Source organism: Nelumbo nucifera, chromosome 5 (genome assembly GCF_055504915.1).
Source record: "Nelumbo nucifera cultivar China Antique chromosome 5, China Antique-T2T, whole genome shotgun sequence".
NCBI lineage: Eukaryota > Viridiplantae > Streptophyta > Magnoliopsida > Proteales > Nelumbonaceae > Nelumbo > Nelumbo nucifera.
This window is the reverse complement of record NC_142653.1, coordinates 38558241-38574456: the sequence shown is the minus strand read 5'-3', so window position 1 is coordinate 38574456 and position 16216 is coordinate 38558241. Positions and strand designations below refer to the sequence as shown.

At 34.0% G+C, this 16216-nt stretch overlaps 1 protein-coding gene across 1 annotated transcript in view; it reads right to left on the bottom strand.

Moving 5' to 3' along the window:
* LOC104606684 (glucose-inhibited division family A protein) overlaps positions 1–6157 on the bottom strand; it is a 59527-nt gene extending 53370 nt beyond the window's left edge. Inside the window, exon 1 of the mRNA XM_010272009.3 lies at positions 5761–6157. Coding sequence (XP_010270311.1) covers positions 5761–5962 — 202 coding nt within the window. The 5' untranslated portion in view covers positions 5963–6157. The remainder of the gene's footprint in view (positions 1–5760) is intronic.
* Between the last annotated feature and the right edge of the window lie 10059 nt (positions 6158–16216).

The following is a 16216-nucleotide window of genomic DNA, read 5'->3' as shown; positions in this document are numbered from 1 at the left end:
ACATGCATAAAACCAAAGGGGCCAATTGAGAAGAAAGAGGTGATAATGTGAACAATGCAAGAAACCAAAACATACTAAGGATACTTGTTGGAAACTTCTTCCAGATAGGTTTCAGAACAACAACAACAACTTTAAGAAAAGTGATCAGTCTGGAAAGCCCAAGAATGCAAATGTTGCTACAGCATTTGAAGGTGTAAATAGAGAAAGTGAAGAAAAATCTATTGTGGAGCAGCTAGTAGCAGTGAAGGCAGAAGTTGAGAGATATGGGAGGTTAATTAATCACTTAGAGACTACTATTGCAACTTCCTCCTCTGGTAATACCTCTTCATCCGCATTTGCCCATTTAGGTATTCGTGCTTCTGCAAATCATGCTACAACCTCAAGTAATCGTAGAATTCCTTGGATTATACATTCTGGTGCATCAAACTATATGACCAGCATATCTAACCTTTTATGTTCATACCAGCTCCTCTCTGATAGAGAGAAGATTTCCCTTGTCGATGGGTCTCTTGCTCCCATCTCTGGCAAAGGGAATATTAGAGCCTCCGACTCCCTTGTTTTGTCCTTTGTCCTTTATGTTCCCAAACTTAACACCAACCTTTTATCTATTAGTAGCTTAACTAAATCAATGAATTGCAGCATAACCTTCTTTCCTACTCATTGTGTTTTTCAGGACCTGAAAACTCGGAGGACAATTGGGAGTGGCCATGAAACAAATGGAACATATTTGTTGGATATCTCTGATGAAGTCCTGGACCACCTAGTGGAGTAGCTTTGGAGTCTTATCTCATCAGAGTCAGTTGATAGAGTCATGTTATGTCATTTGAAATTTGATCATTTGTCTTTTTCAACTTTGAGTTATTTGTTCCCAAAAATGTTTAAGGGAATATCCCTATCGAGTCTTCATTGTGAGTCATGTGAACTTGCAAAACATTGTAGACAATCTTTTTCAATGAGCAATAAAAGATCAACTTCTCCTTTCCATAGTGCACTCTGATGTGTGGGGGACATATCATTTATCTGCTATGGGGGATTACAAGTATTTCATTACACCTGGATTTACCTTATGAGATCCCAGGATGAAGTGCTAAATATTGTATAAAAATTTCATGAGCTTATTTTTACCCAGTTTAATACTCGGATCAAAATCTTCCAATTTAATAATGCAAAGCAATATTTTGAGAAGAGCCTTTCCTCCTACTTTGATACCTTTGGAGTTATTCATCAAAGCTCTTGTTCCTACACTCCACAACAAAATGGAGTGGTGGAAAGAAAGAACCAACATGTGGCTGAGGTTGCGAGGAGCCTCCTTTTTGCTTCTCATGTTCTTGTTAAGTTTTGGGGGGATGTTGTCCTTACAGCTACATACTTGATAAGATTGATGCCTTCCCGAGTTCTAAGTTTTAAAACCCGCATTAGCCTCCTATTTCCAAATGAGGATCTCTTCTCTCTTCCTCTCCGAGTGTTTGGGTGCACTTGTTATGTTCATGTTCACAATCATCAGAGACATAAGTTTGAGCCTAAAGCACACAAGTGTGCCTTCTTGGGAATATGAATCCACACAAAAGGGGTATTGTTGTTTTGATCCGGTTCGTGGCACTTGCTTTATTTCCAGAGATGTCACATTTGTTGAGTCTGTTCCTTTCTTTGGTACTTCTCCTGAGGGGGGGAGCATTCAGAGGAGTTGTTTGCAATGTCACCATTTGTCCCTCTTCCAATCCCCATTGAGTCTTCTATTGAGTCTCCTCTCATCGAGTCTTCTATTGGGTCTTCTTCTCATGTTCCTGCTCCCCCTCCTCCTGCTCATCCTCCCGCTTTTTCTTCCCATCCTATTGTTCAAAGGTGGTACCAGAGACAAAGACTCAGGGAAGTGCAAGTTGTTTCCACACCTTCAAATGAGCCTCTTGCTCCTCCCATCACTACTGAGGTAACAAGTCAGCCCCCTTCTACCACTTCTGATACCTTCCCTGACCTTGATCTCCCTATTACTCTTTGCAAAGGAAAACGGAAATGTACAACTCATTGCATTTCCAAGCACCTGTCCTATAGCCTTCTTTCCCCTTCCTACTATTCCTTTGTTGTCTTTGTTTCCACACATGTGATTCCTAGATCTATCCCAGAAGCCTTATCCAAACCAAAATGAAAGGATGCTATGATGATTGAATTAGATGCTTTGCATAAGAACAATACTTGGGAAATTGTGGATTTGCCTGGGGGAAAGGAACCGGTTGACTATAAGTGGGTATTCACTATCAAGTATCATTTAGATAGTACTATTGAAAGATTTAAGGCCCGTTTGGTTGCTAAAGGATACACTTAGATGTATGGTATTGATTACTTGGAGACTTTTGCCCCAATGACCAAAATGACTTCAATTCGAGTTTTGCTATCTTTAGTTGCTACTTTTGATTGGCCGCTTCATCAATTCGATGTTAAAAATGCTTTCTTGAATGGGAGCCTACATGAAGAGGTCTATATGCCTTTACCTCTAGGGGTGTATGGAAAGGAGATGCAAGGGAAAGTCTATAAACTAAAGAAGTCCCTTTATGGCCTTAAGCAATCTCTTAGACCTTGGTTTGATAGATTTCGGGCTGCCCTTGTTACTTTTGGGTACATATAGACTCAGTCTGATCATACCCTGTTTGTTAAGAAGAGAGATTCTTTAGTGACCCTTCTAATTGTCTATGTTAATGATATTGTGGTTACTGGTAATGATACTTAGGAAGTTACTCATCTCAAAAGATTTCTTAACACTGACTTTGAGATTAAAGACTTGGGTGAACTTAGAAATTTCTTGGGAATTGAAGTTGCAAGGTCTAAGGATGGTATCTTCATTTCTCAGCGTAAGTATGTTCTTGATCTTCTTGCAAAGACTGGCAAACTTGGTGCTCGACCAGCTTCCAGTCCGGTAGACCTAAATCATAAGCTGTCAGCTATTGATGGTGAACTGTTGATTGATAGGGGATTGTTCCAGAGACTGGTTGGAAAGTTATTATATCTTTGCAAGACTCGACTAGATATTTCCTATGCAATTAGTGTAGTTAGTCAGTTCATGCATTCTCCCAGAGATACACATTTAGCAACTGCTATGAGGGTCTAAAAGGGACTCTAGGGAAAGGTATCTTGTTTGCTAAGCATGGACACATGAAGCTGGAAGCATACACTGATGCTGACTAGGCTGGATGTATTGATGATAGGAGGTCCACTTTAGGTTACTGTGCTATGGTGGCAGGGAACATTGTATCATAGAGTAAGAAGCAATCTGTAGTGGCTAGATCCTCGGCTGAAGCAGAGTACAGGGCAATGGCACATGGAGTTTCAGAACTTTTGTGGTTGAGATCACTTTTAGAAGAATTGGGTATAAACTGTGAGAAGCCAATGATGTTATATTGTGACAACCAAGCCATTATCAACATTGCACATAATCTTGTTCAGCATGATAGAACTAAGCACATAGAAGTTGACAGGCACTTTATACGGGAAAGAGTTGCTTCAAGAAAAGTCTATCTGCCATTTGTTGCTTCTTAAGAACAGTTGGCTGATGTTTTAACAAAAGGTGTTCTTAAAGGAAAGCTGGTTCACTATATAAGCAAGTTGGGCATGATTGATATCTATGCTCAACTTGAGGGGGAGTGTAGAGAGACTGGGCCGAATGGGCCCTAGCCCATTTCTATCTTATTGATTAGTTTATTCTTGTTATTTGTTCTTAATGGGTCTTTAATTCTTTTTTATGTTTTCTAAGTATGATGATGAGGTGGACGCCCACTTAAGGGAAAACTTGTAATTTATGTAATCTTAGTAAGATTAATAAAAGATTAGAGTGGAGAAATAGGAGATTATCGAACTCCTTCTTTCTCCCTTCTTGTCCATTCTCCCTTCTTCTTCTTCTTGTCTTCTTCTTCTTGTCTTCCTCTTCTACTATAATCAGAAATATTTTTACTATTTTTTATTGGTCTAAATCACATCTATTCTAACATTGGTTGTTGCCCCCTTATACATATCCTTAATTAGGTCTATATACCTATTTTGAACCCTTTTCTTTTCCAAGACCCACCATATTATCTCTTTAAGAACTCTATCATAAGCCTTTTCTAGATCAATGAACACTAATATAGAGATATTTCTTCTTCTCTCTAAATTTTTCTATCAATTGTCTCAAAAACAATGTATCTTCCATGGTTGATCTCCCTAGCATAAAGCCAAATTGCTTCTCCGATACACTTGTTTCAAGTCATAATCCTTATTCATTTATTCTCTTCTTAATTATCAAAAAAAAAAAAATCACGGTGTGGCTCATGAGTTTAATCCCTCGATAGTTATTACAACTTCATATATCACCTATGTTCTTAAATATAGGCACCATACTGCTATTTCTCCAATCATCGATCATCCTCTTTTCTTTTAGTATCTTATTAAGTAGCTTAGTTAGCCAATAATACACCTACCTCTCCCATACACTTCCACACTTCTATTGGAATCCCATTGGGTCCTAACGCCTTTCCTTTCTTCATCTTATTTACTACCTCTTTTACTTTAGTACATATAACTCTATTAGTATTCCTAGTTTTTCCTCTATTAGCACCCTCTCCTTGTTGTTAATTTAACAATTTTTCAAAATAGTTTTTCCATCTTTGTTTGATTTTTTCATCTTTTACCAAGATTCTTTGGTCTTCATCTTTAATGCACCTAACATGGTTGAAACCTCTATCTTTCCTTTCTCTCAGCTTTGCTAGTTTATACATTCCTTTTTCTCCCTCTTTAGTGCCTAAATTATGGCAAAACTCATCATAAGCCCTATATTTAGCTTCATTCACTTTCTTTTCAACTTCCTTTCTTATGGTTTTAACAATAGTGTTGGACAAACTGAGGTATCCAATACTCTAGATACTAGATTACTTATTTCTTAAAAATCCATGTCATGAAGAAAAAATTTGTTCCAAAGACTATAAAGCACTGCTTTTATAATACTTAATTTGACAAAGCCTATACGAACTATATGGTCTTGGTTAAATGAGTCTCATTTCACCATTAAACTCTGTCAAATGGCCATTTCATTGTTCGATCATGAGCCTCCAAATTAATTCACACTACTTCACCCTATGCCCTTTTAAAATATACCACCTGAATATATTTTATTAATTTATTTAAGAATTTAAAGAAAAGCTTATGATGCAAAACAAAATGCATAACTAGGCAAAACACAACTGAGAAACTTAAATCACAATATGGATGCAGAACACAACAATAAGCTTAATTTCAATAAACCCCAAAGGTGAATGGATTTCAACAAGATTTTATCCATAGTTAGAAAGTAACCAAGGGCATTCATACAGTTTTCCGAACAACAAGAAAACAATCATCTCCATATTACAAAACAAATCAGAGTAAAGTAAACTAACCAACTAGCTATATGTATTATAGGCAAACAATTACGTGCAGAAAAGCAGTCTGAAGAGGTTAGTAGTTCAAACAAAGAGAACTTTAAAAAAGATACACTTTCAGGGATATGAAAAGTAATTCAGATCAACTAATGCAATGACATATGAACAAATACCTTAACTTTCGACTTTCACTTAGATACTAACAACAACACTTTCGACTTCTTAAATAACTTAAATGAATAACCTAGCTACATAATTCACCATTGACGTCTCCAATTTTCTTGATTATCCAATTTATGGGACATCGCAACTAAACTAGTGGATGCTCGATAAAATGACGGAGAGACACGGATAGAGAGCTAAACTTTCTTTGCAGTACCTCGAGAGCCCGACGCGACAATAGTGAGTTCCCGGGTAGGAAACCATCCGAAGAAACTGCAACTCCGGCGATATTTTCTTCGAACACATAATTGTCCAGGGCCTCCGGGCCTCTTCAGAACCGATGACGAGATTGGTGTGAACGGGGACAACAAACGAAAATGGCGGGAAACTCTAGTGACGTGAAGAGCAACGACCGCCATGGAACGATGAGTTGATTTCTGTACTTGGATTTTGGGTTCTAATTTGCCATTGTTGTGGAAAACATGAGAGAGAGAGAGTCAGAGAGAGAGAGCGCCTCAGGCTTAGCTTGGGCTTTAGCAACATCCACTCATGGACGGACAAAAAACCGTGGCCACGGCTTCGCTCTCGACTCACAAAACGGCGTAATGATTCCGGTCCGGGTTTTAGACTGGGCCCAAATTGATTGTCGGCCTGTCTTTTATATATTTTATAATTAGCGGGGATCTGCGCGATGCATGAATTTTGTTAAGCGAAAGTCATGTAATAAAAATATATAATTATTTTATATTTATAATTTTTAAAATAATTAATTAATGGGGACTTGTGGGATGAATGGAATTTGTTAGGTGAAAGTTAAATAATATAAATGCACGAGAGTATATAATTGTTTTATATTTTTAATATTTTAAATAATTAATAATTATTTTTAAAAATTTATTTATAATACAAAATAATAATAGTTAATTTCAGTTAGGGTTGTTTATCAAACTAATGAAACCGACCAATTTGGTTTTCTAGTATTTTCGATCAATTTTTGTTTAACAATTTCTCAACCTAACCAGGTTGGACCATTTTTTTCTTAGGCCATTTATAAACCGACCAAAATCGAATGGCCTGTCCATAGATATATTAATATTTTATATTTCAAATATAATTTTTTAATATGAGAAAGTGGGAAATTTCCATAAATATCATTGTAACTTTTTTTATTTAAACCTAATTTTTAAATTTAATTTTTTAAGATTAAATATGTTGAATTGATTGAACAAACAGGAAATCAACCCAAACCGATACAACTCGAGTTGGCCGGTTTTCACTAATGGTTAGTCAGTTTTGGGTGACTAACTCCCCAACCTGACCATGTCGATTTGGTTGGCCAAACAACCTACAACCGAACCAATCCATGAATACTCCTAATTTTAGCTACAATAATTGAAAATTTATAGCAAAAATTTGATAATCTCTAATAAATATTAATCAATAAATTATAACAAAAAAACAATAAATAGAATAAATTAAATTTAAAAAGTTAAATAACAATAGTTTAACCTCCAATAATTATTGAAAATTTATTGTTTAATAATAAAACAAAAATAGATTTATCCATAATTATTGAAAATATATTTATCACAAAAAACAATAAATAGTTAATAAAATAAAATAAATATTAATTTTAGTATATATATAATAAATATAGATTCAGACTTTAAAATTATTATTAATAAATATTAAATTTTTTGAAAGTTATTTTCTAGAATTATTAATTGATATAAGTGAAATTAGTCATTTATAAAATTATTTAGTTATTTAAATAATAATATCATTTAAATTTTAAAATATTAATTATTTATTGATTTTAGTAATCCATAAAATTATAATTTATACTATTATTACATAATTTCATTATTCATTTTGTAAAATATTAAATTATTATTATCTTGAATATTATGTTATAATTATTTTTGTACTTTAAGAACTTTTTAAATTTATTACATAATTTCGTTATTTTAAATATTTCAAATCTAGTTATGTTAAATATTTAAATAGTATGTAACATATTTCAAAATTTTTGATATTTGAATTTTGTTGATCTTAAAGTTATTACACAATATTAAATATTTTATTATATAATTACTTAGCTATTTTTAATATTTTGTTATTGAAATATTTAAATAATATTTTATTTTTAATGTTTTTTGTCATTTGAATATTTTGTAAAATTATAATTTATATTGTTAGTACATAATTTTGTGATGAAGTTTATGAAAATATAAAACTATTAATAATATGAATAATTATTTGTTGTATTCTAATAAATATTTTAAGGGATTTTTACAAAATAAATAACTTAGTTTTAACAAATAACAAATTCAGTGATGTTTTGAAAATAAAGTTGAATTGGATTAGCGGGAGAGAACTTTTTCCTTTTCAGAGTGAACTACCCTTATCCATAAATTCATTATATTTAATTTTAAAATCTGTTGTAAAATGACATTGTAAAACTTCGACCATACTCTTGCTCCAGATCCAATCAATAAAATCTTTACTTTGACCAAACTAGATTGAGTGATGAATCAAGAGGATATCATGATACTTTAAATATCAAACAACCAGATAAGATCTGCAAGATGCTTCCTTTTATTATTATTATTTTTAAACATGAGAGAGAGGGGAGAAGAGAATATGGATCTATGAGATACTTTGTTTTCCTTGATTGATCAATAGGGAAACAAAGATAGATAGGAAGATTCCATGATTCTCTGGTATGGAGTAGGTTTATTTTGTTGGGCTGGTCTATTTTTGTTGGCCTGCAAACGATGATGTTTCGTTATGATACCAATTTTAAGAACGAAGGCTATGAAATGACATGCCACAATAACAAGTTAATTTCAAACTTGTTCTCACTTTTTTGCTTGCAAAGACAATGCTCCCTCAAATTTGATTATATTGCATAGTGAGAAACAAGTTTAAGGAAGACAATTAGTTTTCTCACTTCTATTCTTTTCTAATACAGGGGCAATGCCATCCCATAAAAACTTTTTATCTTCCTGTTTATGCTATTAATTTCTAAACATAACGGAATTTGTCAATACATCAAACTTGGTAATTTTATTTTTAAATAACTCATATTTTAAAGTTAGTATATAATTTTGTTATAATATTTAATTTTTTTTAATTCAAACTTTCTTTAGAAAGATACAAGGTTCAAAATATCGATACGTCTCTAGTGTACCGGGCAGTATTGATAGTTTTTTTTATATTTTTTTTATTTTTTTTTTCAAATCCGATTCAAAGGGGCCAGTTTAAGGTCTGTCCATCCCCTAAACCAATCGAAATCCCGAAACACCCCTGGAGGGGCGTATCGGGAAGCCGCCAGTACGATACATATTGACCGATATGTATTAAAATTTTGAACCTTGGATAGATATAGATAAAAAGTGGAGGAGAGGATAAATAGGAATTAGATATAATTTAGGAGAGAAATTCTCTACTAAATTAGAGACAATTTAGGACTTAGAAGATAAATAGGAATTAGAGATAATTTAAGAGAATGTGGGGGGATAGTGGTGCTACTTGGCTAGACGTTAGAAAAACAAATCCCTCTTTCTTTATCTATTTGTTGTCATAGATAATTTAGCTATGTTATTCCCTTATTGGTTTATTAATCAATAATTACATGGAATTAGAAAAATAAAAAATTCAAAAAAAAGGAAAATTAGGTAGGGGGTTTGGAGCAAGGAGAGGCATGGTGACGTGGACAACCTTGCTTTTTATATATAATAGTGGTGACCTGTGCAATGCACGTGAAAATCCAATGTCTAATTTGATGTTCATTTTCGATCCCTTCCACATTTTCAATAAATTTTCAATTATTTTCAGTAATTTTTTTATTTTTAGTATATTATTTGCATTATCAGTAATTTCAATAATTTTTTTGGTGATTTCAGAATTTTTAAATATTATTACATTTTCAGAATTTTTAATTGTTATATTTGTAAATTCTGCCTCAAGATTTAATACTTGATGAATGACATTAGAAAATATATCAATAACTAATATCTAAGAATATTAAAATGTTTTGACTCTACTGAATTTTTAATAAATATTTGAATTGGAAAACTTTAATGAGTATTTTTTTAGTAATTTTATAAAAAAAATCTACAATAATTCAATAATTTATCAGTAATTATTCAACTAATTTAAATTAAATTTCAGAAAGTGCAATTTAATTTTCATTTATTTTTCTATAATTTTAAGGAAAAGGGTCAAGTGGAAAAATAATTTCATAAAAAATATATTTTTCTTCTTGTTCATCAAATTTTAAAATTAATAAATAACTAATGAAAATAATAAAGAAAATTGAATTCCAAGAATTTTAAATAATTTTCTGTAATTTTCAATTAATTCTCAGTTATTGCTACAGAATTAATTTTCAGTAATTTTTCATTAGAAAATAAATTTCAACAGAAAACAATTTTATTTTATATTTGAATTTTCAGTATTTTTCAATAATTTACAATTTATTTTCAGAGTTAGTTTTCATTTTCGAACTTTAAAGCATTTTCAGGACTTTTATCAATATTTTTAAGTAATTTTTTCATATTCAGAAATTTTCAATAATATTCAGTATTTTCAGTAATTTAAGTAATTACCAATAAATTTTAAATAATTGTCAGTAATTTTTCTATACTTTTACAATAACGTTTAGAATTTTCAATTAATGTGCATTTTCAGAACTAATAACCATTTTCAGTATTTTATCATTACTTTTCAGTATTTTACAATAATTTTCAGAAATTCTGCATTTTCAATAAATTTTAGCTGCTTTCCTACAATTTTCAATAATTTTTGCTTTAAAAATTAAAGCATTTTATTTTCAATAATTTGCAATCACTTTAAAAATTCAATAATTTGCAATTTATTTTCAATAATTTTCATTGTCAAATTCTAAAGCATTTTGAGGATTGTTTTCAATTATTTTAAGTAATTTTTGTATATTCAGTAATTTTCAATAATATTCAGTATTTTCAGTAGTTATCGATACATTATAAATAATTGTCAGTCATTTTTCTTTTACTTTTACAATAACCTTTAGAATTTTCAATTAATGTGCATTTTCAGTATTAATGAGCATTTTCAATAATTTTTCATTAATTTTCAGTATCTTCAAATAATTTCAGGTAATTCTGCATTTTCAATAAGTTTTCAATAATTTCTTGGAAATAACTTAGAAATTTTTGAAAGTTATAATTTTTAATATTTTTGGTATTTATATTAATTACTGAAATAATACGAATAGTTAGTGAAAAAAAAATCACCGTGATAAATTTATACCCAAGCCGACAAAATAACAATAATTACTAAAGTAGTGATTATTGAAAAATTAATTGGAAAATAATTTTTAGTGGTGAAACTAATTAATAATTGATATTAATAAAAAATTCTCAACGGTTATTCATATTCAGATCTCAATTTAATCTGACCCAATAACCCAGATTCGATCATCATGTTGACCCAATTCTATTTTACAGCCATCACTCGACAGAGCAATGATAGTAGCACTTGGGGTCAATGAAACCTGTTCAATTCAAAAGCAGGCAAGCAATTCTACTGAGAAAAAAAAAAAAAAATGGAAAGAGGGAAACATATCTTTGAGTGTTATTCAGAAAACTGATGTGAGTCCCTAAAGCATGATTTTCAAAACAGGACAGGACTGGACGGTCGGACCAGAAAGTTGGGAATGACCGGTTCCGTTTTACCTCAGAACCGTTATTTCACCAAAAACTCTTAATTTAGTCAGTAAACTGTTGATCTGGGTGATTGAATCGTTCAAATCATTCAATGGTTTTGCCTTTTTTATTTTTTTTATTTTTAATTTTTTGTTAAAACGGGCCATCTATTCAGTTTAAACAGTCGGATCATTTGATTGGAAACCAAATGCTGACTAATTCATTGTCCGATTCAGTTTTAAAAACCTTGCCCCAAAGAGCTTTTATCAAATATAGCACCCACAAAACTAATGTCGCTCTCGAAAGAGCTGTATTGAACGGTTAGAGAACTAATACCTCACTTCCCAACGAGAACTAATACCTCAAAAACAGAGTATTACAACCACGGTTGGTAGAATAGTGAAGGAAGTTTAGCATGGATGGTTAGTAGGGTAGGAGACTCCATTGTTACTTGTGTGTAAGGAAGCAAGATGGCGAAAGAAGATAGCTCAATCTGGAAGGGGTAAGCTTCGCTCGAACTGTATGAAAACCAGAGCAAAATAGCCACTCTGGTTGCTTGATCTGGACCAGGTCCAATCCAATAAATGCGTTGGACCATTAAATCTGGACTGGTCCAGTTCAATGTCTTATTGGTCCATTTAATTCGTCCAAATTGATTTTGGTTTGGGGGCTCCATTGATACTCCTAGAAAACACAACCACACCACAATAGGCCCAATAGACACCATGAAAATAAAATTTAGGGTAAATTGCTGAAACCTCCCCTAAAGTTTGGCAATTGTAATCACCTCTTTAAACTTTTTAACACAGTTGTAAGTGAACCATTCTATTAGAATCCTTCAATAAGAGGCACAAAATATGGCCAAAATACTCATGCAGTTATTTTTGATCAAAATATTTATTTTCCAAATTTTCTCTTTATATCATTCACTACCCCAAACCCTTTGAATCTCTTTTTCTGAATTGATTTATCTTTCAAATATAACCTTCATATCAATCGCTCAAAGGTAAATCTACAACTCTAAATTCTTTCGTTATTATTATTATTATTATTTTTCGTTACTCGTAAATTTGTATTGTTTTTTCTGTGGTAACCAGTCATAATAGTAACTAATGGATATATTAGACAATTTTGTGCCTTTTGTTAGAGGATTTTAATAATATTGCAACTGTATTAAAAAATTCAAGAGAAATTTCAGCAAAAAAAAAAAAACTTCGAACGAAGAACTTGACCTACTCGGTTAATCTGGGTGACCACTCATGTGTTGACTGTTGCCGACCACCCAAGTGTATTGGCAGCAGGGGCAAAGGAGAACTACTTTACCTGGTCGGCTATGCTGAACCACCCAAGTGTTCTGGTTTTAGTTGGCTGTCTCAAATCACACAGGTCAATTAAATATCAAAACCATATATATGATCAAGTTTGGTTGACCTTCTAGGGTGCCTGCATCTTCCATCTATCTACACTATAAAAAAAATAAAAAAATGAGGTTTAGATAAAACCTGAGAAGGCTCAGCACAATCATGAAATAATATCGAATTAAATGTGTTAATTCATTCAGTGTTGAAATGGTTTAAGGTATCTGATGAGGGCGGATTTGGCCCTCCAGTAAAATTATGACACCTGGCACCTCATGCCAACTAAGTGAAGCCTCTTGATAACTAGACAATTTGAGCTAGCTATAGGCAGCTCGTCACATACAGGTAGCTCGCCACTTACAGGCAGCTCGGCAGAGGCAGCTCGCCACTTACAGGAAGCTCGCCACTTACAGGTAGCTCGCCACTTACAGACAACTCGCCACTTACAGGCAGCTCGCCACAGGTAGCTCGCCACAGGTAGCTCGCCACAGGCAGCTCGCCACTTACAGGCAGCTCACCACAAGCAGCCTGGCATCTTACGAACAGCTCTCCTCCAAGTAGGCCACCTCGAAGACTTGCCTTGGGTAGAAGCACCTCGACACATTACCGGCAGCTCGGTGAAAAGTAGCTCGATGCAAGGTAGCTCATTGCAAAGCAGCTCGGCGTATCACATGAAGATTTCCTACCTGACAACCGTGCCTGCCAAATCTGGAGACCTGCACCCACGTCTCTCGCCAGGCGGCGGCGTGCCTATCAGCCCTGAGAGGTGTCCCTTGTCTAGCAGGGCCATACTCTGCAACAGTTACCTGCGCCCACCAGCTCAGCCCTGGCAAGTAACGGCTGCGGCAGAGAATCAGAAGCAGTTACGCCAGATCTGTCAACACACCGCTATATAAGAGCTCCGACCCCCCAGAGGGGGAGGGGGATGAAAAATGGAGGTAACCCCTGCTCTCTAGCTCTCTCATTTCTATAATATCATCTTCAGGCTCTCTACTATCAGAGTGCTAACTTAGCCATCGGAGTGGCCCCGCTGGGTAAACACCCCCAGGTCCTCTGATTCAGTTCTCACATGTTCCTCGACTCCCGCCGTCTATAAAGAGGAGCAGATCATTTCATGCAAAGGGCAGTCGGGTTGCACTACACCAGGGAGCTCGCCACCAAGGCAGCACACTTAGCAGCTCATCAAGGTGGCTCACTACCAGGGACCTTGCCAAGTAGCTCACCATCAGGGAGTTTGCCACCAAGTAGCTCACCACCAGGCAGTTCGCCAACAGGGAGCTCCATCATCCTCTGAGTCACAGGCCACCTGGGAGTAGGTCAAATGACGAGGTACTTAGCCAAAAAATTGATACATCATGAAAAAATTGGTACATGACTAGAAACCGTCACATCAGTATCCCTAATTGGGAAGTTGCGGGTTCAAATCACGGAAGGCAGGCTTTCTATGTTGCGTGCCAATTATGGTCTACGTTTATATACTTTTCACAGCTCGGGCTTTGGGTTCAATTTTACATCGACGCCATTTTTTGAAAAACGGCACTACATCAATGTTATATTAGAAAAAGCGGTGCTTTAGAAAATAGTTTGTTATTTGGCATTCTCCAGACTATAACTTGAAAATCAGGAAAGTGTGGTAAGAAACGTCAAATTCAATGTTTTCTTAGAAAACAACCAATTGTTGCCAGTGGTGTAATGACGTGGCATCGTCTTGGGCATTGGATAATGTAGATTAATAATGAAAACAGTTATACAACACTGGTACAAAACAAACCCAAATGTTGTTTTTCCGGAAAACAACTTATGTGGCAGCACCGATGCCAAACAAAAAAAAAAGGAATCATTTTCTGAGAAAACAGTGCAACAGATCCTCATGCATACAACATTGTTTTCTCAGAAAACATCTCTGAAGCAATGGCATTGATGCCAAACACCTACTAGAATTTTGGCAAAAGCCAAGTCTCAGCCCGTTCATGATGAATAGGTCTAGCTCCGTCTATATCCTATTACTAACCCTAGTACACTGGACTCCTATGGGGTTACAGCCATATCACTCTCCAGCCCCATGAGCCCAGATATCGCACTTCATTTTGATGAGTCCAATTTTGTTGACATCATACATTGTTGGCCATGTTCGCACAGCCACTCACATTTGGAACATCTCTTGTACTTCATACATGTATAAATAAAATGTCAATAAGGAGAAAAAACATGTAAGACTATCCTTGTTAATGATTCTATATCAAATTAATATTGACTTTTAGGCTATATTTGGTTTGAAGGAAAATGCAAGGAAAGGAAGGGAAAGGTAGGAAAACCTTTACAAACCTTGTATAGGTTTCCTTGTCTTTCCTTACCTTTTCCTTCAAACCAAACATAGTAGAGTTAAGGATTTATGTTCTTTTTGTGTATTTAAGTTGATAGATGTGTTTCTAGTTAATGATAATATAATATACATATGCATTTTGTATAGCAAATTCAGTTCGTTTTCAGTGCTGCATAACCATGGGAGTGCAAATGAGTTGAGAGAAAATTATGACTTACTAATAAGGTATTATTTTATATTGTATTTGTATTGTCTAAGGGTCTGTTTGGTTCACAAGCAATTGGAATCCCTCGGAATCATAATCAAAATGGTCTATTTCTATAATATGTTTGGTTCAAATAGGAATCCAAATGAACATTGGAATCACTAAGAATGTGATTTTATTCCTATGGAGAGGGAGGGAAATGGCCATTCCCTCAAATGGGGAATGTCATTCCAACATTAATGGGAATGAGATTCTGATTTTGCCCAACCTAACCGTTGAAATCAGAATCACCCATTTTTATTTTGATTGCAGACCTCTATTCCCACGAACCAATCAGGCCTAAAACTTGAAATATAAATAAACAATAATATATAACATGAATTTGAACTCTCCTCATTGCACTCTCATGTATCTTTTGGGTAGCTAGCTGGGCAAATAGGTTCTACAACACTGAGAAAGCCAAACCTCCCATACATTTATATATACTAGTAAAAATAAATTTGCAAACTGAGCCTAATTACTATTCATTTGATAGCAGCTGAAGTGATGTTGGATTGAAAAGCTTATTGCTTTTATCTTTTCAGTAAATAAGTTTTTGAGGTTCGAGTAAGTTCTTAAATACTTGAAGCTGAAGTTACCACACCCCATACCCCAAAGATGTCTGAATTAAATTCCATAAGAACTTTCTCTCAACAAACTTTTTGTTTGTAGTATAAAACCATAGCCTAAGATATGGATATATATTGTTTGTACAATATGCAAATTAATTGATTTGCTTTAAAATGCCAAATATCCAATTATTTGAGTATATATGCATGACCGGACATTAATTCATTCATCGTCTCTAAATTTTTAAACTATATATATTTTACGCATAATGTTCCTACCAACGTATCAATTGAGTGGGGAAAGAAAGTATATTCAAATACGTCTCGAGATACCTCTAAGTTTATGTGACCCATTCTCCCAACAGCCTTCCCAACACATCATGAGCCTCAGTTTCCTCGGGAGAAGAGAAATTGGTGACTAGAGCTCTGCCTCTGACATATATATTTAAAACTTTTAAGGCTGAAAAAATGTTATAGATTTATAGTTGA